General features: G+C 44.8%; 1 protein-coding gene across 2 annotated transcripts in view; it reads right to left on the bottom strand.

The window, feature by feature from the left end:
* adam11 (ADAM metallopeptidase domain 11) overlaps nucleotides 1–27,433 on the bottom strand; it is a 140,530-nt gene extending 113,097 nt beyond the window's left edge. For both annotated transcript variants that reach the window (XM_033035391.1, XM_033035390.1), the window contains exons 1-4: nucleotides 27,345–27,433; nucleotides 26,830–27,005; nucleotides 26,183–26,259; nucleotides 4,118–4,184 (exon numbers count right to left, since the gene is read on the bottom strand). In XM_033035391.1, the coding sequence (XP_032891282.1) occupies nucleotides 4,118–4,184; nucleotides 26,183–26,259; nucleotides 26,830–27,005; nucleotides 27,345–27,402 (378 nt within the window). In that variant the 5' untranslated portion in view covers nucleotides 27,403–27,433. The remainder of the gene's footprint in view (nucleotides 1–4,117; nucleotides 4,185–26,182; nucleotides 26,260–26,829; nucleotides 27,006–27,344) is intronic.
* Nucleotides 27,434–27,737: the final 304 nt, after the last annotated feature.

Here is a 27,737-nt window from a genome sequence, read left to right on the forward strand (position 1 = left end):
GGGTGACCAAAGTTTAACTTAACTACAGGTCCACCACTGCTTTTCCAGCAGCTGATAGTGCAGAATTTCCTTTAAACCCAACAAAATCAAGAGCGACCACTTGGAATCCCCTTCAGAATTTCCCCAAAAAATGTGGTGCCAAGGCCGGGTGAGGCGGGCGTTCTCGACCTCATCGGGATCTCTGTGCCAATCGGTGGGTCGAATTTGTCCCCTGCAGCTGGGGATCTGGAACTCCGGCCGGGCCGGAGCTGGCAGATCCGTTCCCATAGCCGACGTCCGATGCCAACTTTGCGGGTATCTTGGCTCCCCGGTGGGCAAGGCAGACCGTTCTGGTACCATGGGACTCTGTTGGTCAGGCAAAATGGATAATCCAGTCTAAAGAAGGGTCTCGACCCGAAACATCACCTATTCATTTTCTCCAGAGATGCTGCCCGACCCGCTGAGTTACTCCAGCTTTTTGTGTCTAATCCAGAAAGGCTCTGGAACAAAGGGTGCCAGAAAATAGGTGGAGGACCTGTATCGAGATTATCAGATTCACATTACGCTGCACTCTGAATGTCGACTAATTTTGGCCCTGCTGCCGAAACCATCAGATTAAACACAGCAGAAGAAAGGAAACAGTCTGAAGAAGGGTCTCGACCCGAAACGTCACCCAGTCCTTCTCTCCAGTTATGCTGCCTGTCCCGCTGAGTTACTCCAGCATTTTGTGTCTACCAAAGGAAACAGTCCTTTTATTTACACTTTTCACATACACCTTCTACATATACCTTTCTTGGCCTGAGGCTATTCTAATGCAATTAGTCACCTTCATTCCATAACACTCTAATTACTGAAATGATTCATTCACATCTTTCCATTAAAACGATTCTTCACAATACCAGTTTAAATTACCATTACACTAATTTAAATTAAGTTCCACTGACCCTGCTTTCCCAAATTACACCTTGCATGCTTTATATGTTTATTTAACATTTTATATACCTGTGAGCTTGTAGTAATTACCTCTGTTCTGGAAGGTAAAGAGTGATTCTCTTTCATAATGACTTACTATCACACATTTTACATTTCCACAATCAGACTTCAAACCTCCCAACACCGTACATTAAAGCCATGTTTTAACAGACCATGGGGGTGGAGGGGAATGGTGTCCATTATCGCTGATTATCCATTATATGTGTAAAGAGAAAAACGAGTAATAAAGTATCATTGCACAAGTGGTAGAAGTAAAGAATTGCAGATGCTGGTTAATACATAAAAGGACACAAAGTGCTGGAGTAACTGAGCGGGTCAGGCAGCATCTCTGGAGAACATGGATAGGTGACGTTTCGGGTGGGGACCCTTCTTCAGACTGTGGGACTGGAGCTGGGCCTGGAATCCAGGTGGCTTGACATCCCCGCCCCTGCTGTCGTCCATGGGAGAGGCGAGGATCAGCGTAGTCAATGGTCTCGCCCTGAAACGTCACCTATCCATGCTCACCAGAAAAACTGCCTGAGTTATTCCAGCACTTTGTGTCCTTCAACATTGCACAAATGTCCATCGAAGTAATTGCTTGTCAATTTCAATGACCTCCCGCAGTGCAACTGGCCACCTGTGTTCTCAAAGAGACTGTGGTATCTAATTACTGTGGGGATGCTGTGTCTGCTATAGGGAGGGTGCATGGCAGTCGCGTCACGGCCCATGACTCGTACTGTTGCTACACTACGCCAACTGGAGTACACGCGATGAACTGCAGGTAAGCACTGACCATTGTTTCCAGCATTAAAATCTGCTGAAATTGTCAATTTTTGCGCTGTAAATAATTATGGAAATCGGGATAAGCGTGAAAGACATTTAGCCTACTTCAGAATTCCAAAAGTGAGGAGAAATGACGGTAGATAGAAGCGAGAGCTGAAGGGACAACAACAACCAAAGTGCTTGGCGAACATTGGCCGTTTGCTCACTGCATTTCATCAACAGTAAGGCATTATTTGTGTTTTTTCTTGATTCCTTTGGCATCTAAAAAGTTTCAGAAGTGATAAATCTGGCTGTAAATTTTTTAAATCGCCCATGCTTCTCAAGTGGGTTTATACATACAAAAAGAAAACGCCTCTGAAGCAAAATTTACAGAAAGCAGAGAGTCTACAGAAGGACATACAGTTTGGGCAAAGAAGTAGCAGATAGAATACAGTGTAGCACAATGTGGAGTCATGCATTTTGGTAGGAGGAATAAAGTTGTTGACTATTTTCTAAATGGAGAGAGAATTCAGAAATTGGAAGCGCAAAGGGACTTGGGAGTGCTGGTGCAGGATTCCCAAAAAGTTAATTTGCAAGTCGAATCAGAAGTAAGAAAGGCAATCGCAAGGCTAGCATTTATTTCAAGACGCCTAGAATACAAAAACAGGGATGTAATGGTGAGGCTTTATAAAGAGCTGGTCAGACCACATTTGGAGTATTGTAAGGTTAATTCCCGAGATGGCGGGACTGACATATGATGAAAGAATGGGTCGACTGGGCTTGTGTTCACTGGAATTTAGAAGGATGAGAGGATATCTTATAGAAACACATAAAACTCTTAAAGGATTGGACAGGCTAGATGCAGGAAAAATCAAGCTCCCATCACAGTTAGAATAGTGAGGAGCTTTCTTCCTCTGGTGTAGTGTCTTTGTTGAATGTTCTTCAGGTCAGCTTCAGTTCCAGGAGCGCTGCCAATATCTCATGCCAATATAATTCACCTTCCCATTAAGAAATCCATGCTTGCTTTATTGAGTATGTGCCACATTTAAGTGGTGTTCGCCAACCTTGAACTTAAGCTCACTGCTGGGAATTAAGCCAAGGAACAGTTGGATGCAGACAGAAATGATAATAATACACAGGCAGCATGCATATAGTATTCTGCCCACACTGGGTCAAATGGCTCTTCCTAAAGATAGACACAAAATGCTGGAGTAACTCAGTGGGTCAGGCGGCATCTTTGTGGAAACGGAGCAGGTGATGTTTCGGGTCGAGACCCTTCTTCAGACTGAGAGTCAGGAGAGAGGGAGATTAGAGGTGTGGAACAAATCAGAGCCGGCTCCGATGACTCAGGAAAGGCGGACCCATTGATCAGCCGCTCAACTTCCTGTATTTTCACCTCTCCAAAACTGTGGCAGAGGGAAAAGTTTTATGCATAATTGCAAATGGAAGATCTATTTCATCAGACACAATACTTCTTAAAGAGACTGTGGTGTCTGATTACTGTGGGGATGCGGTGTCTGCGAGAAGTGAAACACATTATAAAGAGTGTAGGAAGGAACTGCAGATGCTGGTTTAAACCGACGATAGACACCAAAAGCACCATAGAATTCCAGAGAATTGCCCCAAAATGGAGATGCCTTGAGTTTTTAATTGGCAGATTTAAAATTTAGCTCCAAGATTACCATTTTGAAATTACACAGACCTCTGCTCTAGGTTGACAGTTAATTTTAGATAGGTGACTTGGGTAGCTTACCAACAATAAATGTTCCAATTTTAGGTAACTAACCAAGAACCCACCCCTCTCTTTATTCTTCCCGCCTCTTCCCTGTTGCCCATCTAGAAGTGAACTAATTTCTCCCACTATTTTGCCCCCTCTTTCCCCTTCCACTACATTCCACACTCTGGCCTCACAATTCACGCATCTTCCCCACTTATCTCACAGCCTTTTGTCTTCTTTGCATCTGTGGCCTTCGTTCACCCGTCTGCCAAACAATCCCCTCACCTGTATCCACCTATCACTTGCCTGGCTTTGTCCCACCCCCACCTCTCTTCCAGCTTCCTCCACCTTTACGACAATCAGTCTGAAGAAGGATCCCGACCCGATACATTATTACCTATCCATGTTCTCCAGAGATGCTGCCTGACCCGCTGAGTTACTCCAACATTTTGTGTTTTTGTTGCTCAATGACAATATAATTTGGAGTTAATGATGTTCCCATCCACTATCACACAAAGCCAGTTAAAGCTTTTGGAGATCATCTTTTCAACATTATTTCTGGATAAGCACTTGTACATTTACTAGCTTAGATTGCTTCCTTCTATTCCATACTCACCACACATGTTCCTGTGGACATATTGAATACCATATTACTTTAATAAAACACCATTTAATAAAGTTTCTTACCAATGTCTGTGTGGTGTTTCCTGCCTCATTGAAATGTCGTTCAATGTAATGCGCTGACAGCAAATCACTGAGTAAAAAAGCAGAGTAAAATCAGACTTGTCAGTGGTTAGAAGATTTATTGGTAGGTCAGAACCAAGTCTAACAGTGAGCAAATGTCAAAGCCCAAAATCATAAGATATCTCATGAATATTTACAGTTACAGGAGACATCCAGTGACAAAAACCTATATATTTTTCCATTTCCTCCTCTAATTAACTTCCAACATTAGTAATGCTCCATTACCTTGCCCGAAGACAATCCTGTTAATGAATCATGGTAAGTAAAAATGTTCTTTGGCCTTGACCCAAATTTGTCATTTTACTGCTCTAAAATCATGCTCCTCAGTTCTGCTGTAAAAATGTTACACTATTAAGGCTATTTCATTTACATATTCCATTTACAGATTTCAGTAAAGTTGTCCTTCATTTCCTCACTAATTTGCCAGGTCACATTAGTGAGCTAACTCCAAAGTAAGCATGCAGGCACAGCAGGCAGTGAAGAAAGCGAATGGCATGTTAGCCTTTATAACAACAGGAATCGAATATGTACAGAGCCCTAGTGAGACCACACCTGGAGTATTGTGTGCGGTTTTGGTCCCCTAATTTGAGGAAGGACATTCTTGCTATTGAGGGAGTGCAACGCAGGCTTACAAGGTTAATTCCCGGGATGGCGGGACTGTCATATGCTGAGAGAATGGAGCAGCTGGGCTTGTACACTCCGGAGTTTAGAAGGATGAGAGGATATCTCATTGAAACATATAAGATTGTTAAGGGTTTGGACACGCTAGAGGCAGGAAACATGTTCCCGATGTTGGGGGAGTCCAGAACCAGGGGCCACAGTTTAAGAATAAGGAGTAAGCCATTTAGAACGGAGACAAGGAAACACTTTTTCTCACAGAGAGTGGTGAGTCTGTGGAATTCTCTACCTCAGAGGGCGGTGGAGGCAGGTTCTCTGGATGCTTTCGAGAAAGAGCTAGATAGGGCTCTTAAAAATAGCGGAGTCAGGGGATATGGGGAGAAGGCAGGATGATCAGCCATGATCATATTGAATGGCGGTGCTGGCTCGAAGGGCCGATTGGCCTACTCCTGCACCTATTGTCTATTGTATATAGTTATGACACCTTCCCTAAACTACTTCCAGGACATTGAAGGTTAGTTTGCCAAGGCGAGAATTAGCTGTAACGTTAATATTATGGGTGGCACAGCGGTATAGTTGGCAAAGCACTCAGGACCCACGTTTAATCCTGATCTTGAGTGCGATTTGTGTGGAGTTTGCAAGTTCTCCCTTTCATCAGAAGATTGGCACAAAATGCTGGAGTAACTCAGCGGGACAGAAGGTGACGTTTTGGGTCGGGAATGTTATTCAGACCGTGGTTGGGTGGGGGGGGGGGGGGAACCTGGAATGATCGAAACAGGGTTTCTGATGCTGTGAGACAATAGCTCTACCTGCTGTGCCGCTGAGCTGCCCTTATATTTAACTGATTCGTCTCCAAATTCAAAAATTGAGGTACAGAATACCAAGAATATTGACCTCAACTAAACACAGTGAAATCATATTATGGATGCAGAGTTTAAACAATTTCCTTTTATGTATACTATGTCATTTTGCAGTCCCCCAAATACACTTGTGTATGTTGGTCTGACACAAACTAACCCTTATTTAGTGCAATTCTCCTCATAGATCTGATTCCTTCGAACTGATACTCCATCAAATATAGATCTTTGTCTTCCTCTGACCAACAGCAAGTAATACCAACCTCTTAAAACATATGAACTAGAACAATTGAGGAATTTAGAACAAAAGGCTTGGTGATCAATACTAATATGAGGCAAGCTTAGGTATTATATCTACATTTATATGTGAGCAACACTACACTTGATCCTTCACTTTTACTCAGCCAGTCTCTGGAGTACATATAAGGCAATGGGGGATGTCATTGTATGTTAAAATGGGAGACTTTTGAAGACACACTGAACCTAAAATTACATACCAGCTGAAACAGAGAGTGCATTAAACGAGGAAGTATGCTCACACTGCTATACACAGGGACTGGGGAAAATATCTGATTCCATTCTCCTATCATTCAGTTCTATAGTGGCTTTGATTTAAATTATCTTCCATGTTATCGAGTTTTAACCTGAGAAGTTTGTTCCTTCATTTTTGCCAAGTGAGTACAAGTAAAACATAGATAAAGTGTTTAATTTAGTTTGGTGATACAGCATGGAAACAGGCCAATCGGCCCACTGAGTCCACGCTGACCATCAATCATCCGTTCACCATTCGGTTGTGTCTATTTTGTGCATTTTCTGTCTATTTCATAGAAAGTCCTGCGACCTGGAACTTTGGTTGCAATGCTGGAGAATGTCTTTTAGGAGGAGCGAAGGCTGAGAGGAGATTTGGTTCAAAATCATCGCGGGCAGACGGATTAAGGTGGAACGGGTTGCACCGGAGTATGGGCAGTTTGATGTAATGTTTTGATTTCATTGCACAGTATTTTTCTTTTCACTGTCTTGTACAATTTATGTTTTGGTAAGCATCTGAACTGAAACAGGTTACGGGAGATACATAAACAATGGCAGTAAATCGGAGTGCTCTGACAGAAAGCATATGGACAGCAGACACTCCACCTCTCCCATCCCACCATCAGTCCAAACCAGTTATATAATTCCATTCAATGCCTCCACGGGTACTTGTGAATAGACACAAAATGCTGGAGTAACTCAGCGGGACAGGCAGCGACTCTGAAGAGAAGGAACGGGTGACGTTTCCGTCGGCGCTCGGCGGCTCCGCAATTGCGGCCACAAGCGCAGGCCTCCTTGCGTCACCGCGGGCTCGGGCCCAGGAGGTACCGGAGATGATGGAGGTCTGCGGGCCGGATGATTACGGGAAAAAAAATGCCTACGGGCTGGGTGATTTTTGGCTACAAGCCGCATTTAGCCCGGGGGCCGTAGGTTGCCGACCCTGCACTAGGGGCTATTCACAGAGGCCAATTAATCTACAAACCCACACGCCTTTGGGATATGAGAGGAAACTGGAGCACCCGGAGGAAACCCACATGGTCGCGGAGAGAACATGCAAACTCCACATAGATAGCAATCAAGGTCAGGATCGAACCCGAGTGTCTGGCACTTTGAGGCAGCAACTCCACCAGCTGTGCCACAACATCACAAAGGAAATGGTGGCAATTAAGTGAAAAAGCTCCAGTTCAAAAATTTAGCAAAACCATGGATGTTGAAAGAAATGGTAGACACCATCGGCCAATTAACTTTGTTTAGATATACAGCGTGAAAACAGGCCCTTCGGCCCCCAAGTCTGTGCCAACCTCCAATCACCTAAGCACACGAGTTCTATGTTGAGTTGTGAGAGATATTTCACAAAAATATAGATCTTATGGAGTATGGCAAGATGGGGATAACAAACGTATTAAATATTTTTTTGTGGAATATCTCTCACAACGCAATAAATTGTAATCCTTGCACTGCTGTACCCAGTGTCTCCTCAGTAAAACATTAAAGAAGCCTAATAGCTCAGATGTGAATGGCTGAGGTTTTGATCTTCCCTGCAACTCTGATCTACTCACTCAATCCTTCCAGTACATTCTGATCCTACTCCTGTGGTTAGACTCCTCCTGGTCTATTTAGTTAACTTTAGCCTATTTGACTGAGGGACCCATCGCTCTATATTACCCCACCTTCTGGTACTAACTCAATGCCAACTGAGCTGTTGGAAACATCTATGAGTAATCCACTGGTGGAGTGGCATGGTGGCGCAGTGGGAGCGGGTTGCTGTCTTACAGCGCCAGAGACCCAGGTTTGATCCTGTCTCGGATGCGGCCTGTACAGAGTTTGTACGTTCTCCCCGTAACTGTGTGGGTTTTCTACGGGTGCTCCAGTTTTCTCCCACATGCAGGTTTGTAGGTTAATTGGCTTCAGTGTATAGCCCCTAGTGTGTCGGATGAGAAACTGTGCTATCATGGAGCTAGTGTACGGGGGATTGGAGGTTGGCATGGATGCGGACCAGGCCATTCGGCCCTCCAAGGCTGCTCCGTCATTCAATATGATAAGGGATGATCATCCAAATTTGGGGAGTTGTGACGTTTTTTTGGTCCTCTTTTCATCTCCGGCCTTTGTCCATATTACAATCAAAGCCCACCTCCGCAGCCCCCCCCCCCCCCCCCCCCCTCCTCACCTATCACTTCCTAGGCTTTGTTCCACCCACACCCAGCTTTCTTCCCCTTATTACAATTAGTCTGAAGAAGGGTCCACACCCGGGACGTTGCCTATCCATGCCCTCCAGAGATGCTGCCTGACCTGCTGAATTTTTCCAGCACTCTGTGTGTTTTCTTTTGTAAAACCTGCATTTGCAGTTCATTGTTTCTACATCCAGAACAGCCGAATGGAGCATTCACTGGCTGTGGCTGAAGAGAAAAGATGCTGTCTGGGCTGCCACGTGACCATCTAGAGGCTAACCACAAGCCACACACCCAGGTCTGATCACCCTGCGGTGGGCCTGCCTCGACTGAGGTTGTCTTGTGATAAAAGGCCGAAACACCCAGTGACGTTGAGGTACACAACTGAAGATAGAAACATAGAAAATAGGTGCAGGAGTAGGCCATTCGGCCCTTCGAGCCTGCACCGCCATTCAATATGATCATGGCTGATCATCCAACTCAGTATCCTGTACCTGCCTTCTTTCCATACCCCTGATCCCTTTAGCCACAAGGGCCACAACTAGCTCCCTTTTAAATATAGCCAATGAACTGGCCTCAACTACCTTCTGTGGCAGAGAATTCCAGAGATTCACCACTCTCTGTGTGAAAAATGTTTTTCTCATCTCGGTTCTAAACGATTTCCCCCTTATCCTTAAACTGTGACCCTTTGTTATGGACTTCCCCAATATCGGGAATAATCTTCCTGCATCTAGCCTGTCCAACCCCTTAAGAATTTTGTACGTTTCTATAAGATCCCCCCTCAATCTTCTAAATTCTAGCGAGTACAAGCCGAGTCTGTCCAGTCTTTCTTCATATGTAAGTCCTGACATCCCAGGAATCAGTTTGGTGAACCTTCTCTGTACTCCCTCTATGGCAAGAATGTTTTTTCTCAGATTAGGAGACCAAAACTGTATGCAATACTCCAGGTGTGGTCTCACCAAGACCCTGTACAACTGCAGTAGAACCTCCCTGCTCATATACTCAAATCATTTTGCTATGAATGCTAACATACCATTCGCTTTCTTCACTGCCTGCTGCACCTGCATGCCTACTTTCAATGACTGGTGTACCAGGACACCCAGGTCTCGTTGCATCTCCCCTTTTCCTAATCAGCCACCATTCAGATAAGATGTGTCTGATTGGTAGCAAAATCACCTAGTGGTCATCCCCAAGAATACCAAATGTCAATTGTAGTGAAAACCTTAGGGATTGTAACATCCAGTCATACTAATCAATCTAAAAGCTAAACGAATCAAGAGAGATGGCGAGACAATGGGAACAGCCCACGGAATTATTGAATGATGGCATGGGGTAGGAGGGCCAAATGTCCTCATCCTGCTGCTAACTGTAAAATATTTCCCAATATGCTGCTTCACAACCTGCATTGGTGATTGCTAGTAGAAGGCAGGCTAAGTGCAGTGAGACTGAGATCGTGGTCTAAGGAACATCAGTCCCAGGTTCTTGGCAGGCATTACACATCGTGTTCATTGGAAGGTCCTGTGTTGGATTACAGTACATCATTAATTTGAATGGAAGTTACCAGATGTCAAGAACCACCCGTTACAGTTACCAACTGCAATCTTTAGCTGCAAGTATAACTGCTTGAATGCACATGTGAAAAATGAATTAATCTGTCAACCTTCCAGAGTTCAGCATGGGTCATTCACGCTCGAATGCCTAAATGCTGTTGAGTTTGGAACCTGGAGGGAGTTGGCTGTCATCTTTTTGCTTTTGCTAAAATGGGCTTGGAACAAAAATAAAAAGCTATCGCGGTGTCTCAGCATCAGTAAAACCTGCAGCAAATCGGTTCGGAACATGTGGCAACACTCACTGACCCTTTACCAGTAAGTCTAAACTGTGAATAAACCAAGCTCAGATCGTGCCAGCTGTTTCCTCTTTCCCAAGAAGGCCACTAGCATTGGGCCAGAGCTCACCAATGATGGCCCACTGCTGCTCTACATACTAACTCCTGGTCTACCTTTTCCAAAATCTGGCAAGTGCCGCCTTGATTCAAAGCAGCCAATGTGGGCGACATTGGTCATTAGTACAGATGCTCAACTGTCCAAGGGCAGAGACTCCCCCAGATACAAAGCTAACATTGTTTTTTATACAAAATGCTGGAGTAACTCAGCAGGCCAGGCAACATCTCTGGAGAACAGGAATAGGTGACATTTTGGGTCGAGGCCCTTCTTCAGACTAAGCCTTAGACAGAGGGATGCTAGATGGAAGAGCTGGCTGGAACTGTTGAACTGAGACATATACTCATGGCTCAAAAGCTAAGTGGACGCATAAGTTAAATTTAAATTAAATTAAATTAAATTAAATTTCTTTATTTATATAGCACATTTTTAGTCAACTTGCATTGACCCCAAAGTGCTTCACATAATTACATCCACACACACAGGCAAAGGTGAGTGAAGTGTCTTGCCCAAGGACACACACAGGCAAAGGTGGGTGAAGTGTCTTGCCCAAGGACACAACGACAGTATGCACTCCAAGCGGGATTCGAACCAGCTACCTTCCGGTTGCCAGCTGAACACTTAGCCCATTGTGCCATCTGACACAGAATGGATAAAACCTACTGCACTGCAGTGTGCCCAGAGAGTACACTTAATCCTGCTTCATGCTAATGTGAGAAGATGGCTTTCAGTTTTAGTTTTAGATTTTGTTCTTTGCTTTCGAGATACAGCGTGGAAACAGACCCTTCGGCCCACCGAGTCTGCACCGACCAGCGATCACCCATACACTAGTTCCATCCTACACACTAGGGACCATTTACAGAAATTAACCTACACAGCAGCGCTTCTTTGGAGTGTGGGAGGAAACCCACGTGGTCACGGGGAGAACATGCAACCTCCCAAGATGACACGAGTTGAAGTTCTGCTGACTAAAGGAAATATGTTGGCTTCGAAATGCAAACACACATCACTGCTTTCATAGCACCAGGGATATAAAGATAGGATTTCCCTGAAGCAGAATGTAGTTACTATGATCAACGGGCCAAGTCTTGCCTGTGCGGACATCTGCTCACAGGTGGCACCTGCACAAGCAATCTGCTGTCCACGTTACATGAAGTGTGAATGAGATGATATTCATGCTAATGTTATAGGAGCAGAATTAGACCATTCAGCCCATCAAGTCCACTCTGCCATTCAATCATGGCTGATCTATCTTTCCCTCTCAACCCCATTCTCCTACCTTCTCCCCATAACCCCTGATACTAATCAAGAATATATCAATCTCCGCCTTAAAATTATCCATTGACTTGGCTTCCACAGCCGTCTGTGGTAATGAATTCCACAGGTTCACCACCCGCTGACTAAAGAAAGTTCTCCTCATCTCCTTTCTAAAGGTACGTCCTTTTATTCTGAGGCTAAGGACTTTGGTCCCAGACTCTCCCACTAGTGGAGACATCCCCTACACATCCACTCTATCCAGGCCTTTCAATATTCGGAAAGTTTCAATGAGGTCTCCCTACTCCTTCTAAACTCCAGCGAGTACAGGCCCAGTGCTGTCAAACACTTATGATATGTTAACCCAATGAACATTCTGTGAGCACTGGGACAAAGAATTCATACAGACCTGTGGACTCTGCAAAGTAGCAATTTTTAGGAAACCTCCCAAAGGATGGTGAATGCTAGAAATCCAAAACAGGTTAGGACACTATAATTTACTTATCTAATAATCCGTTGGTGCATCCTTGACCAGGGATTTCAGTCCCCCAACTCACCCTCTACCCCCTCATAGCTATTAGCAATCCCCTTATTCACTATCACTAGATAGACAAGTCTCACTTCTAGTCAATGACCATTCCTGGCTGACGTCCCATCAATGTTTACAGACCGACCCTGTCCTTCCTTGTGGTCAGCACGGCTCGTGAAGGAGGTTCAGTCAGGTTCAGTTCTGGAGCTTCAGGTGTGACTGAATTTTCAAACACGTGGCCACAAACCAAAGCAGTTGTTGCTGGTTGTGCTGTGATCAGTGAATTATCTGATGATTTTCCAGACCATTGCTTGTCTTCGATTGACTTTGACTCATTAATTCAACAACTCTTTCTCGACCTACAGTCTCATCTTTTAATTGAACTTAACAGAAGTCAAATACCCAATGCAGACGCTTTATGTGAGGAGAGGATGCGACATTTTCATTACACTAAAGTTCGGAGCATTCCCCAACAGGCTGAAGTTATTATGATCCTAACATTATCACCTGCAAAGAAGGAACTTGAATTGCAGATACATTTAGTTTGAGTTTAGTTTAATGTCACGTGTACCGAGGTACAGTGAAAAGCTTTCGTCACGCGCTATCCAGTCAGCGGAAAGACTGTGGATGACTTGATTGTAATCATATATGGTGTACATTTACATGATAAAGGGAATAATGTTTAGTGCAAGATAAAGTCTAGTAATTCAAGATTATCCGAGGGTCTCCAGTGAGGTTGATAGCAGGACCATTCTCTAGTTGTTGATCGGATGATTCAGTTGCCTGATAGCAGTTGGGAAATTTCATTCTTTGAGCGATTGCACTGTAATTTCCACAAGTTTGTGAAAAAAATCTTGCAGTGGAAAAAAAAGTAAACATTACAATAGCCCAAAGAATCGCAATGGATTTATTTGCACTGTTACCAGTCAAATAAGGAACTGCCACCTTGAACAGTCTGCAAATGATAGATTTGCCACAGATTCAACAGATAATTAATTGTTTAATAATGAACAAACAACTGTTTTATCGAACACAGTTGTGCTCAGTTTACAGACAGATCAGTGAGTGTCTGTGGGAGCTGCCTGGTATGTCCTGTTATCAATGTCCACCACGCTAACACCTCCGCGACCGGTGTCTAAACTGGGAGAGTGGTCCCAAGGGCTCGTCAAGCAACATCTCATGTGGTTGTACATGTAGAAAAAATGCACTTATTGATAATGTGCCAGATTCCACCAGCACAATCGCTGATTATGTCTGATCCCACGAGCCGGACAACCCATCACATGTGGTGGCACAGACATGTACTGGTGGGAGGTGGAAGCCCTGGGACTTCTCAACACTGAATCTAGATCGACAGCAGACCCATGGAATAGATCGCCAGCAGACTCATGAAATGGTTAAATAAGGAAACCCCTTCTTGACCATGATCTACCTCCCTCCCTCAGCTATGAATCAGTGCCCCTCCATATTGAACAGCACTTGGAAGAAGCACTGTTGCAATAAATGCACACAACTTACTCAAGTGGGGGATTTCAATGTCCATCACCAAGAGTTAGGGTGGCACGGTGATGGTAGAGTTTGTGCCTTACAGCGCCAGGGACCCAGGTTCGATCCTAACTACAGGTGCTGCTTGTACAGTGTTTGTACGTTCTCCCTGTGACCATGTGGGTTTTCCCCTGGTGCTCGGGTTTCCTCCCACACTCTAAAGACGTACAAGTTTGTAGGCTAATTGATTTGGTAAAATTGTAATTTGTCCGTAGTGTGTGTAGGATATTGTTAGTATGCGGGGATCGCTGGTCGGTGTGAACTTGGTGGGCCAAAGCGCCTGTTTCCCAGCTGTACCTCTAAACTAAACTAAATTAAAAACTAAAGTTGGTTGGTAACACAATCAGTGACCAAGCAGGTTGAGTTCTACGGAACGAAGCTGCCAGGTTGGGTCTGTGGCAGGCAGTGAATGAACAAATGAGAGGTTGCCGACTTGATTACGTCCTTCATAATCTACTCAAGCAGATCCAGCTGCCCATGGGAGCCTTACAGTAGTGATCACAACATAATTCTTCTGGAGGTGAAGTTCCAGCTTCACCTCAAAGACACAGTGCATGGTGTTGAGTGGCTCTGCCATCGTGCTAAACGACAGGCTCAGAACACATCTGGCAGCTTGCAACAGGTACTGTGGACTATCATAAGCAGCAGAAAGATGTATCAGCACAAGATGTATCCTCATAACACTCCTGCACATAAAATCTCCTGCACTTTACTTTTATAATCAAGCAAGGGTATCAAACCCGGGTCAGAGAGGAATGCACATGACATGCCTAAAACTGGGATGGACACGGTGTACGTAAAACTGGGCAGGAGTTAACCCAGTGAAGCTGGAAGGCAGGACCAATACACGTTAAACCACCCCAAGGCAAGGCGATTGGCAGAGCTAGGAGATCTCAGTCAATGGGTCAAGTCAAATCTCTGCAATCCTCATGCATCTAGTAACGAATAGTAATAGACAATTAAACGCTGAACAGAAGGAGCTTCACAAAGCTCTTATTCTCAGTACGGGTGGGTCACACATGTGAGTGCTGCAGGTAAACCTGAAGCATTTCCAATCCCGGTCAGCCAGATGTCAAATAGATGATGCATCTCAGCTTCTTCCTGAGCTCAGTATCACCTCAGAAACTGGCCCTCAGCTGATTGAAACTTTAATGTGCTGGAGTAACTCAGCGGGTCAGGCAGCATCTCTGGAGAAAATGCATGAACAATGTTTCAGGTTGGGTCTCTTTCCGGCTGGAAGAAGGGACCCAACGCGAAACGTTACTTATCCATTCCCTCCACCTCCACAGATGCTTCCTGACCCGTTGAGTCATTCCAGCACTTTGTGTTTTCCTCAAGATTCCAGCATCTGCAGTCTCTTTTGTCTACTCTAATGATTTGATTCACTTATAACATAATAAAGAAACATAGAAAAATAGGTGCAAGAGTAGGCCATTCAGCCCTTCGAGCCAGCACTGCCATTCAATATGATCATGGCTGATCATCTAAAATCAGTACCCCATTCCAGCTTTTCCCCCCACATACCTTGATTCCTTTAGCCCAAAGGGCTAAATCTAACTCTCTCTTGAAAACATCCAGTGAATTGGCCTCCACTGCCTTCTGTGGCAGAGAATTCCACAGATTCACAACTCTCTGGGTGAAATTTCAACAGATTCACAACTCTCTGGGTGAAACAGTTTGAGTACCCAATACAGCTGCGTTAATACAGTGAGGCTGTTCCTGTCACATCGCAGTAGACCAGGGCTCTATCCTGACCTCGGGTGCTGTTGTGTGGAGTTTGCACGTTCTTCCTGTGGCTGCGTGGGTTTCCTCTGGGTGCTCCGGTTTCCTCCCACATCCTAAAGGAGTGCGGGTTTGTAGGTTGATTAGCCCTCTGTAAATTGCCCCTAGTATGTAGGGAGTGGATGCAAAAGTGGGATAACATAGAACTGATGTGAATCATTGATAATCAATGTGGATTCAGGAGCCAAAAAGCCTGCTTCTGTGCTGTATCTTTCAATCAATATATATTGGATCAATGTAGGATTAGTATAAATGGATGGTTGAAGGTTGGCACAAACTCAGGAGGTGAAAGGACTGGTTTCTAAGCTGCATCACTCAATGACTCTAAATGACATCATCCCAGCAGTAATACTGAAAACTTGCACTTCAGAACTACTTGCTTCTCTTGCTATACTGCTCCTATCTAATTACAATGGCATTCACCTGAAAAAGTGGAAAATTATCCGGATTGATCATAGATATAGAGTCATAATGTGGAAACAGGCCCTTAGGCCCAACTTGCCCACACTGGCCAACATGTCCCAGCTACGCTAGTCCCACCTGCCTGAGCTTGGTCCATATCCCTCTAAACCTGTCTTAAACGATGGGATAGTCCCAGCCTCAACTACCTCTTCTGGCAGCCTGTTCCATACACCCGCCACCCTTTGTGTGAAAAGTTACCCCTCGGATTCCTATTAAATCTTTTCCCTTCACCTTGAACCTATGTTCTCAGGTCCTCGATTCCCCTACTCTGGGCAAGAGACTCTGTGCATCTACCCGATCTATTCCTCTCATGATTTTGTACACCTCTATAAGATCACCCCTCATCCTCCTGCACTGCACAAAATAAAGACCCAGCCTACTCAACCTCTCCCTATAGCTCACACCCTCTAGTCCTGGTAACATCCTCGTAAATCTTTTCTGAACTCTTTCAAGCTTGACAATATCTTTCCGATAACATGGTGCCCAGAACTGAACACAATATTCTAAATGTGGTCTCACCAACGTCTTATACAACATCAATATGACCTCCCAACTTCTATACTCAATACTCTGACTCCTGTACAAAAAAAGCAGGACAAAGGTGGCTGATCTACCTTTAGTTATCAGCAAAGTGCTGGAGGCCGTTGTCAACAGTGTTGTCAAGCAGCATTAACCAGTAACCTGACCACCCCTGATGCACTGTTTGAGTTTTGTCAGAACTACCTCAGCTCCTGGAAAAAAAAGACACAAAATGCTGGAGTAACTCAGTGGGTCAGACAATATCGCTGGAGAACATGGATAGGCTACGTTTTGGACAAGAACCCTTCTTCAGACAGATTGTAGTGGGGGGGGGGGGGGGGGGGGGGGGGACAAATCCTGGCCAGACCACGTTACATGTTTGCTCTAAACCTAGAACAAAGTTTCAAATCCCACACTCAAAGGAATAGGGTTGTGAACTTGGAGATCAATCATCCCAGCTACAGGTCATCCTGACAGGAGTTACTCAGGATTGTGTCCTGGTTCCAACCATCCTTAGTTGTTTCATCATTGACATTTTCCATCACGAGTTCAGAAATGGAGATAGGATTGATTGAATGATACAGCACAGAAACAGGCCCTTCGGCCCACCGAGTCCACATCGATCACCCGTTCACACTAGCTCTGCATTATCAAACTTTCATATCCAATCACTACACACTAAGGATAAATTACAGAGTCCAATTGACCTACAAAGCTACACGTCTTTGGGATGTGGGAGGAAACCGGAGCACCCGGAGGAAACCCATGTAGTCACATGGAGAACGTGCAAACTCCACACAGACAGCAGCCGTAGACAGGATAGAACCCGGGTCCCTGACACTGTGAGGCAGCAGCTCTACCTGCTGCACCACTGTGACGCCCCTTGTTTGTGGGAGCTTGATGTGAGTTCAAATCACAGTTCCTCGTGTAATGAAGCAGTCGGTGCCAGCATGCAGCAAACCTAGATAAGATTCAGGCATGGGTGAATAATGTGAAATAATAACATTCACACCACGGGATTCCTTTGCATTGTTGTACTTCCGGTGGCGCTGGTGCCAGCTGCCTCCACCTACACCCCGGTATCTTTTTGTTTTTTTGTTTATTTAGTTATGTAAAAGTGTGTTTTTTTGTGTTTTTTTTGTGTTTTGATGTGGGGGAAGAGGGCACGGTGCGGGGGATACCGTCCTTCAGCCGCTTCCTGGTGAAGACGCAACTTTTATTCGAGTCGCGTCCTCGCCCCCCCCCCCCCCCCACCACCAGCGGCCTACCTACTGGATTGGCATGGACTTTCCTGCGACCGGAGCTCCAGCAGCGGCAGGACAGCGCTGTAACATCGCGAGGCTGGCGATGCCTTGCCGGGGGTCGCCGTCTGGAGCCCGGAGTGCTGGACCTGTGGCACCGACATCATGGAGCTGCGGTTTGCGGGCTCCCAACGCGGGCGGCGCTGATGGACAGCGCGGGGTCCTGCGACTCTGCCCAGCTCGGCCTGCGGACTCGGGAGCTGCGGACTCCGGCTACGGGAGGCGGCTGTTCAGGAGGTCCGGGCCGCTGAGGAGGAGGATGTTCACCGTCGGGGTTCGGCGTCGGCGTTCCACCAGCCCGGCGTGAGGGCCTGAACATCGGGCCACCCGGGGCGGCGACTGCGGGTGCTAGGAAGGCCTCGACCACGAGTGAACATCTGGGAAGAACGGAGAGGAGGCTGGCTGGACTATGGTGCCTTCCTCACCTTGGTGCCACTGTGTTATGTTGTGTCGTGGACTTTCAGTGTTTGTGCTTTTTTTAAAATTCTATTTTATTTTTAATATGTTTTATTATTTATTATTATTTATTTATTTTTATTTTTATTTTTATGATACTGCCTGTAAGGGAAATTCATTTCGTTGTCTCTAACTGAGACAATGACAATAAATTTGAATACAATACAATACAATACATTGGTTCAGTGACAGGTAATGATCGCTTCCAAAAAGAACGTCTAACCCCCTATCCTTGAAACTCAATGTATTACCATCACCGAGTCATCCACCATTGAACAGAAGCTTAGTCTCACCTGCTACACTAATACTGTGACTAGAAGCACAGGACAGAGGCTGGGAATCCTGGCGAATGACTCACACTCTGATGCCTCTGAGCTTTTAGAGCAACTTAGGGCAGGACAGTTGGTTAGTAGCCATTCGGCCCAGTGAGTCCATGCCGACCTTTGATCACCCGTTCACCTAGTTCTATGTTATCCCACTTTTGCATCTACTCTCTACACATCTACTCTCCGGAAAGCACTGCAGAGGGTGGTGAAAATTGCCCAACGTATCACCGGTTCCTCACTCCCCTCCATTGAGTCTGTCCAAAGCAAGCGATGTCTGCGAAGGGCGCTCAGCATCGTCAAGGACTGCTCTCACCCCAACCACAGACTGTTTACCCTCCTACCATGCGGGAGGCGCTACAGGTTTCTCCGTTGCCGGACCAGCAGGTCCAGGAACAGCTTCTTCCCTGCGGCTGTCACATTACTCAACACTGTACCTCGGTGATTGCCAATCACCCCCCCCCCCGGACACTCCTTCCACCAGGAAAAAAAATAATTGCACTACTATGACTGTATGCATGTAAACATATATATATATTGCTCATATTCTATGTCGCTCTTCTAGTGAGATGCTAACTGCATTTCGTTGTCTCTGTACTGTACACTGCACAATGACACTAAAATTTGAATCTGAATCTGAATCTGAATTAGAAGGTAGACAAAAATGCTGGAGAAACTCAGTGGGTAAGGCAGCATCTATGGAGCGAAGGAAATAGGCAACGTTTCGGGTCGAGACCCTTCTTCAGACTGAATTTAGCATTTCCTTCTCAGCTTCCATTTTCCAGCATCTGCAGTTCCTTTGTTAAACATTAAACCTACACACTAGAGGCAATTTACAGAGGCCAATTAACCTACCCGTACATCTTTGGGATTTTGGGGGAAACCTGAGCACCTGGAAGAAACCCATGTAGTCACAGGGAGAATGTGCAAACTCCACACAGACAGCCCCTGAGGTCAAGATCGAACCCGGGTCTCTGGCGCCATGAGGCAGCAGCTCTACCAGCTGTACCACTGTGCTGCCCCTAAGTTTATTGCCAACTGCAAATTACTCTCTGTGTAGGTGGATGGTAGGAAAATCAGGTGTGGTTAATAGGCAATAGGGATGAATATTCTGGGAAATAGGTGGGGAATGAGACTGATGGGTTGGCTCTGAGAACTGGCATGGATTCAATGGGCTGAATGGTCTTCTACGTCATAAGGAAATATGAATAGCAGTCCAATGGAATGCTTTTCACGTTCCTGAATGAGCTCCAGTAACACTCAAGCTGGACACCATCAAAGCAAAGCAGCCCACTTGGCAGGTTCCCTTAGAACAACCTAAACATTCATTACCTCCATGACATTTGCACAGTGCCCATCACTTCTGCCAACTTCAGAATATACTGTTGTTACGCACCAGATGGCTCTGTCAGCGCCTTCCGAACCCGGGACCTCTGTCACCTAGAAGATGGCAAATGTACTTGGAGCTTCCCCTCCAAGTCATGCACTTGCACGGTGGGCGCAGCTGTAGATTTGCTGCCTTACAGCACCAGAGACCCAGGTTCGATCCTGACTACGGGTGCTGTCTGTATGGAGTTTTTACGTTCTCCCCGTGACCGCGTGAGTTTTCCACGGGTGCTCCGGTTTCCCCCCACACTCTAAAGACGCACAGGTTTTTGTAGGTTGATCTTCGGTAAAGATTGGAAATTGTCCCTAGTGTGTAGGATACTGTTAGTAGATACTGATCGCTGGTCAGCGCGCTGTTAACGCACTGTATCTCTAAATTAAACTAAACTAAACACTGGTGCAGTGTCTAAATCCAAATGGGACTCACAGTCCAATAACACCACAGAAGAATTCACCGAACAGACTGCAGCAGTTCAAGAAGATTGAACTGCTGCAGTTCAAGGATAAAGGGGAAATCCTTTAGGACCGAGATGAGAAAAACATTTTTCACACAGATAGTGGTGAATCTCTGGAACTCTCTGCCACAGAAGGTAGTTGAGGCCTGTTCATTGGCTATATTTAAGAGGGAGTTAGATGTGGCCCTTGTGGCTAAAGGGATTAGGGGGTATGGAGATAAGGCAGGTACAGGATACTGAGTTGGATGATCAGCCATGATCATATTGAATGGCGGTGCAGGCTCGAAGGGCCGAATGGCCTGCTCCTGCACCTATTTTCTATGTTTCTAAGATTACTTCCCATCATCTTCTCACGTGCAGTTGGGGATCAGCAATAAATGCAAGCCAGTGACAGTCGGATCCCAAAACATGAATAAATGAAAAGTGTGGAAGTAAGCAGTGTACTAATGGGCATTGGACATAACTGCAACAGTTCACAAAATACTTTATTTTAAAAAAAAGTGAATAAAATTGTGGACTTGTGCTCAGTTTATAACCTTGTAACATAAACCAAATGCTGTAAAAATAATTCTGTCGGCGTTGCTGGTAATGTTTAAGAGATGATTTTCAGGTTAATGAACCTTTTCATCGGTTCTGGCTGTCAGTTTGAAGAGAATTCTCTGGGATAGCCCATTTGATGGTTGAATTATTTGTGCACATTTTCTTGACATATCCGCATGAAATGGAATTTGCTTCACTGAGCTACATAATGAAAATGTACAGAGATTGTGGAAAATGGAGCTGTGGACAAAACTGTCCAAAAGCAAGCTAAGGAAACATATTGCACCCTGTATTTACCATCATTTTTTAAATTCAATTAAATGAATGTCTCGTTTAGTTTAGTGTAATTTAGCTAAACAGCATGGAAATAGGTCTTTCAGCCCACCAAGCCCATGCCAACCATCGATCAACAGTTCACACTGGTTCTATGTTATCCCGCTTTCGCTTCCGCTCCCTTTAGGGCAATTAGGGCAATTTATGAGTCAATTGATCAACAAGCCTTGGGATGCAAGAGGGATCCAGAGTACCTGGAGAAAATCCACAGGATCACAGGGAGAACGCGCAAACTCCACCCAGACAGCATCCGTGGTCAGGATCAAACCCGGGACTCTTGGGCTGTGAGGCAGCAGCTCTACCAGCTGCACCACTGTGCTGTCCTGTGTTATTTATTTATATTGTATATAACTCAGCAGGTCAGATAGCATCGCCGGGGGACATGGATAATGCCTGGAGTCGCAGATGCAATCTGAAGAAGAGTCCCAATATGAAAATTCACCAATTCATGTCGTCCAGAGATACTAGCCGACCCGCTGAGTTACTCCTGCACTTCGTGTCTTTTTATGCAGTTGGGAAGCAGGTGCTTCGTATACTCTGCTTCCATTGTCAGAAGCAGAAGCCACCCTGCAGATACAACTCTGTGTAACATCCCCCAAACCATGGACGAACTACCGGTAGCTCGTTACATGAAAGGAAGACTTATGTTCTCATATAAATCTTCTGAGAGTCCAAAATAACTGCACTATTAAATCTTGTCAAATAATAAGTTTGGATAATTTTAAAATTATATCACAGTAAACTTTGACAGTAGGAACAATGATGGAATTTTCCCAACAATTTTAAACTATTTGCTCATCCCAGGATTATTTATTTGTGTTCTTCAAGGAAGGCAAAATCCACAAATTATATTCAAATCAATGGTTTGAATAGTTCTGAGTGCAAAACATGCCTGAGTAAATTGAGAAGAACGAGCAAATTAACTCCAGCATTTTGTGTCTATCTTCAGTGTAAACTGGCATCTGCAGTTCCTTCCTACACTGAGCAAATTAAGATATTCCCCCACCATTTCAATTGTCATTTTCTATTGCAAAAGCTAAATATATAATCTCACACATCAACACACTTAGAATCATGGAATCATAGAATTATCATGGTGACAGGCACTTCAGCCTACCTCATCGACGCTGACCAGGATGCCCCATTTAAGCTTGTCCTTTTTGTAAGCGTTTGGCCCATATTTCTCTAATTTCTATTCCATTTTCCTATTCTACTTATCCAATCTCTTTTCATTGAACATAGAACAGAGTTTGACGGCACTGAGCCTGTACTCGCTGGAGTTTAGAAGGATGAGGGTGGGACCTCATTGAAACGTATCGAATAATGAAAAGCTTGGATAGAGTGGATGTGGAGAGTGGATGTGGAGAGGATGTTTCCACTAGTGGGAGAGTCTAGGACTAGAGATCATAGTCTCAGAATTAAAGGACGTTCCTTTAGAAAGGAGATGAGGAGGAATTTCTTCAATCAGCGGGTGGTGAATCTATGGAATTCTTTGCCACAGAAGGTCTGTGGAGGCCAAGTCAGTGGATATTTTTAATGCAGAGATAGATAAATTCTTGATTAGTACAGGTGTCAGGGGTTATGGGGAGAAGGCAGGGGGAATAAGGTTAGGAGGGAGAGATAGATCAGCCATGATTGAATGGTGGAGTAGTCTTGATGGGCTGAATTGCCTAATTCGGTTCCTACCATTTATGACCTTATAACAATTTATGCACACGGCATTGGGGGTTCAGTATTGATGTGGATAGAGAACTGGCTGGCAAACAGGAAGCAAAGAGTAGGAGTAAACGGGTCCTTTTCACAATGGCAGGCAGTGACTAGTGGGGTACCGCCAGGCTCAGTGCTGGGACCCCAGCTATTTACAATATATATTAATGATCTGGATGAGGGAATTGAAGGCAATATCTCCAAGTTTGCGGATGACACTAAGCTGGGGGGCAGTGTTAGCTGTGAGGAGGATGCTAGGAGACTGCAAGGTGACTTGGATAGGCTGGGTGAGTGGGCAAATGTTTGGCAGATGCAGTATAATGTGGATAAATGTGAGGTTATCCATTTTGGTGGCAAAAACAGGAAAGCAGACTATTATCTAAATGGTGGCCGACTAGGAAAAGGGGAGATGCAGCGAGACCTGGGTGTCATGGTACACCAGTCATTGAAAGTGGGCATGCAGGTGCAGCAGGCAGTGAAGAAAGCGAATGGTATGTTAGCTTTCATAGCAAAAGGATTTGAGTATAGGAGCAGGGAGGTTCTACTGCAGTTGTACAGGGTCTTGGTGAGACCACACCTGGAGTATTGCGTACAGTTTTGGTCTCCAAATCTGAGGAAGGACATTATTGCCATAGAGGGAGTGCAGAGAAGGTTCACCAGACTGATTCCTGGGATGTCAGGACTGTCTTATGAAGAAAGACTGGATAGACTTGGTTTATACTCTCTAGAATTTAGGAGATTGAGAGGGGATCTTATAGAAACTTACAAAATTCTTAAGGGGTTGGACAGGCTAGATGCAGGAAGATTGCTCCCGATGTTAGGGAAGTCCAGGACAAGGGGTCACAGCTTAAGGATAAGGGGGAAATCCTTTAAAACCGAGATGAGAAGAACTTTTTTCACACAGAGAGTGGTGAATCTCTGGAACTCCCTGCCACAGAGGGTAGTCGAGGCCAGTTCATTGGCTATATTTAAGAGGGAGTTAGATGTGGCCCTTGTGGCTAAGGGGATCAGAGGGTATGGAGAGAAGGCAGGTACGGGATACTGAGTTGGATGATCAGCCATGATCATATTGAATGGCGGTGCAGGCTCGAAGGGCCGAATGGCCTACTCCTGCACCTAATTTCTATGTTTCTATGTTTCTAACAGACTTTTTAACAGTCCACAGGTAGACACAAAATGCTGGAGTAACTCAGCAGGTCAGGCAGCATCTCTGGAGAGAAGGAATGGGTGACATTTCGGATCGAGACCCTTTTTCAGACCGATTTAAACCAGCACATTTTATGTCTACCCTCGATTTAAACCAGCATATGCAGTTCTTTCCGACACATTTTAACAGCCCACAATGTCTGTGCCGACATGATGCCAAGACCAAATCTTATCTGCTGGCACAGATTTCATATCCCTCCATTCCCTGCAGGTCCATGTACCTATCTAAAAGTCTCTTAAATGCCACTTTGTATCTGCCCCCACCACCATCCCTGGCAGCGACTTCCAGTCTCTCACCACTCTCTATGTAAAAAAAAAACTTGGTCTGCACATCTCCTTTAAACTTATCCACTCTCACTTTAAAGTTATGGCCTCAAGTTTAGATTTTTTCCATTCTGGGAAAAACATTCTGACTGTCAGATTTTGATAGAAGCTACTGCAGCGAATGTTTGTTGTCAACACTTGGCCTCGTGTTTTATTCTGTCAGTGGTTTTCCCTAAAACTCTCAATCTGTCATGCATCAATTCTCCAATTGCCTGTGCAGTCTGTTATCAGGTTGAAATAGTCCAACACAAGCTAATGTCAACAGCAACAAAAAAAAACACCAACATGTTGCACAACTTCCTTTTATTATTGAATACAATTACTCAGCTCTGCCCTTTCGGCCCAGACCTAGACTAGTTGTAAATCAGACACTGCATGTGCATCAGTTTGAAATACTCTACCCCCTGAAAGATCAGTATTGTGAAATAAATCAATATAATATAAATAACAATTACATTTGAAGTTTATGGGTGAAAATGTGGCAGATGCAATGTAAAGGGAAAATGGGAGGGCATACACTTTGGTGAACCGAACTGAAAGGCACAGCATTTACTAAATGGTAAGAGATTGGGTACTAGTTATTTTTAAAGGAACCAGGAACCAGGTATGTACACAAGTTTCTGAAAGCCAACATGCAGGTATATCACATAAAGGCTTTTGGATAGGTACATGAACATACAGGGAGTGCAGGTATATGGATTCTGTGGTGGCCTCCTACAGGTATATGCAATTAATTTAAAGATAAAGGATGGAAACAGGCCCTTTGACCCACTGATTCCATGCTGACCATCGATTATCCATTCACACTAATTATATGTTCTCCCACTTTCTCATTCACTCTCTACACACTAGAGGCAGTTTTACAGAGGCCAATTAACCTGAAAACCCCGTATGCCTTTTGACACGGTTAGAGGGAGAACATGCAAACTCCACACAGACAGCACTCACGGTCAGGGTCGAACCCGGGTATCTGGTGCTATGAGGCAGCAGTTCTACCAGCTGCACTAGAGTGCCGCCCTATTGAGGATTATGAGGATAGGTTGAATAGACAGTAAAATTATTTCCCCCATAGCAGGGATGCCTTAGAAAAGAGGGAAATGCTTGACACAGAATGAAAGCAAACACCGTTTTTTGGGTCAACCAATATTATGTAAGTTCTGAGCAACCTCTGAGCATACCATTCTATGTCAGCCTCCCTGCAGTTAGCTCCGTTTTGAGCTATTAGTTGTCCACAGCAGGAATGTCATCATGCTTGTGAGAGTAATATCAGGAAACCGGATAAAACCAGAACATTAAAGTAATTCGGGACACTGAATTTACGTCAGAATGTTGGATACATTCCCATTTACCCAAATTCACTGGAAACACGAAACTGCAGGTGCTGGTTGACACAAAAGGGGACAAAGTGCTGGAGTAACTCATCCAATCAGGCAGCATTCCTGGAGAACTTGGATAGGTGATGTTTTGGGTCAGGAATTTTCTTCAGAGGATCACCTATCCATGTTCTCCAGAGATGCTGCCTGACCCACTGAGTTATTAACCCATTTTTTAACCCAAATTTATTTGTTAGTTTACAAACCTTCAGGTATTAGAAGTATGATTAATTTCATTTTAAAATTTGAATCTACTATTATTGATATTAGATATATATATATATATAATTAGATATATATAATATATTGCCACACAGCCAGGCTGGTGGAAATTTGGGTTCTAAATGTTGTTTCACTCTTCTAACAACGGCCTTCTGATATTTGTTCTACATAAATACTCACTGGTTTAGATCAAGATCCAAAATGAAGGATGAACCGAACACATCTACCTGGAAACTTGCATGTGCCAGATGAATGAACTATAAAACAAAGTGCACAGTGGCATTAAGAAACGTCAGTTTCATGAGCTCAAAGTTACATCTATAGCGTATGTTACTGCAATATTAACATAATACAGGCGGATTTTTAGGGCATTGTAGATCCTGTGTGCTGGAAGGCGGAACAAAACGAAACAGCTTTTTATCGAGAACTTTAACGCTGACTAGCGTTGGAGGTCCTTAATCTCCGCAATGAATCTTTCTGCTCGTTATTTTAAATGTAAAATTTTATTTAACTAATGAATGGTAGAATGAGGTCAGATCTCAAGCCACCCCTCCCTCCTCTGTTGGAGTACATTCTGAGCAGCATCTCCTAAGTCCTCTCTGTTGGAGTTTTGCACGGTTTGTTAGAGGGGAGGTGATGTTCTCCGCTCAGCCCCCCACTCATCTTGCAAAACAGGTTTTATTTTTGGCAAGAAAACGCAAATCTTAAACCATCTGCACCCGAGCAGGGCTGAAATACTTCAAAATGGTTCTAGGTGGGAATGTGTACACATAGCTCAGCTGTCTGTTGTTCTAAGGCGGACACGGAACACATTGCATGGAACCTACGTGAGCAGCGATGTTGCTATTTCGGATTTTCGTGTCGAGCCGATCGTGTTTGATCTCGGTTGTTGAGTGGACGCTGTGGATTAATCGCTGGGGTTTGGCGGTTCCCTGTAACACGGGTCTGCCTTTCGGCTGTTCATTCCCCGCCGTCTCCGTGTGTAGCTCGGCGTTAATAAACCCTTAAAAAAAAGAGTGGCAGGTTAACGGCGAGCGATAAACAGCACCGCTCGCTCCCTGATTAGAGATCGATCTTGCATTTCAACGCAGAATGTGAGTGGTTTCGGGAGATATACACGGTGGGAGCGTCGCCGTGTGGGTGACGGGCGTGTTAGACTTGTGTGCACTGCAGAATTTCTGTTGATGCAGCAACTGCGTTGAAAATAATGGACGGATTACAGGTTTCAGAACACCAGTGTAAGCTAAATTTCGCCCTAACGCAGAGGGGGAAACAGGGATGCATCGGTATTTATCTGAAAAGCGCCAATTTTCAAAACATTAAAAAAAGTCCACTTGCTTACCTGTAGAGTCTGTGAGGTAGCAGAAAGCAACAACAATCCAAGTGAGCCCTGGAGCCATGGTTTCACATCCCGCGCACCCAGAATGATATGTTGGGGCTAACTTTGTTTATTTTACTCCCCCCCCCTCCCCCCTCCCACCCCTTCTCCGGGAAATAAAGTGATGCTTATGGAGATGTGAGCGGAGGCTGCTCCATCATTGTCCCGCAGTCATTCATTCCATCAGTAGCCGAGTGAGTGCTTGAAGAATGACATTCTCTCATCCCTCGCTCCCAGCCTGTGGCACCAGTAACATTGCCGCCCAATACAGCACCAGTCAGTCTGGTTAAACCCAGCCTACATCCCTGTATCATGCAATGATGAGCAATAGAGTTCATCCTCTTCTCAACGATTGGA

The sequence above is a fragment of the Amblyraja radiata genome, chromosome 16 (genome assembly GCF_010909765.2).
Source record: "Amblyraja radiata isolate CabotCenter1 chromosome 16, sAmbRad1.1.pri, whole genome shotgun sequence".
In the NCBI taxonomy this organism is placed as follows: domain Eukaryota; kingdom Metazoa; phylum Chordata; class Chondrichthyes; order Rajiformes; family Rajidae; genus Amblyraja; species Amblyraja radiata.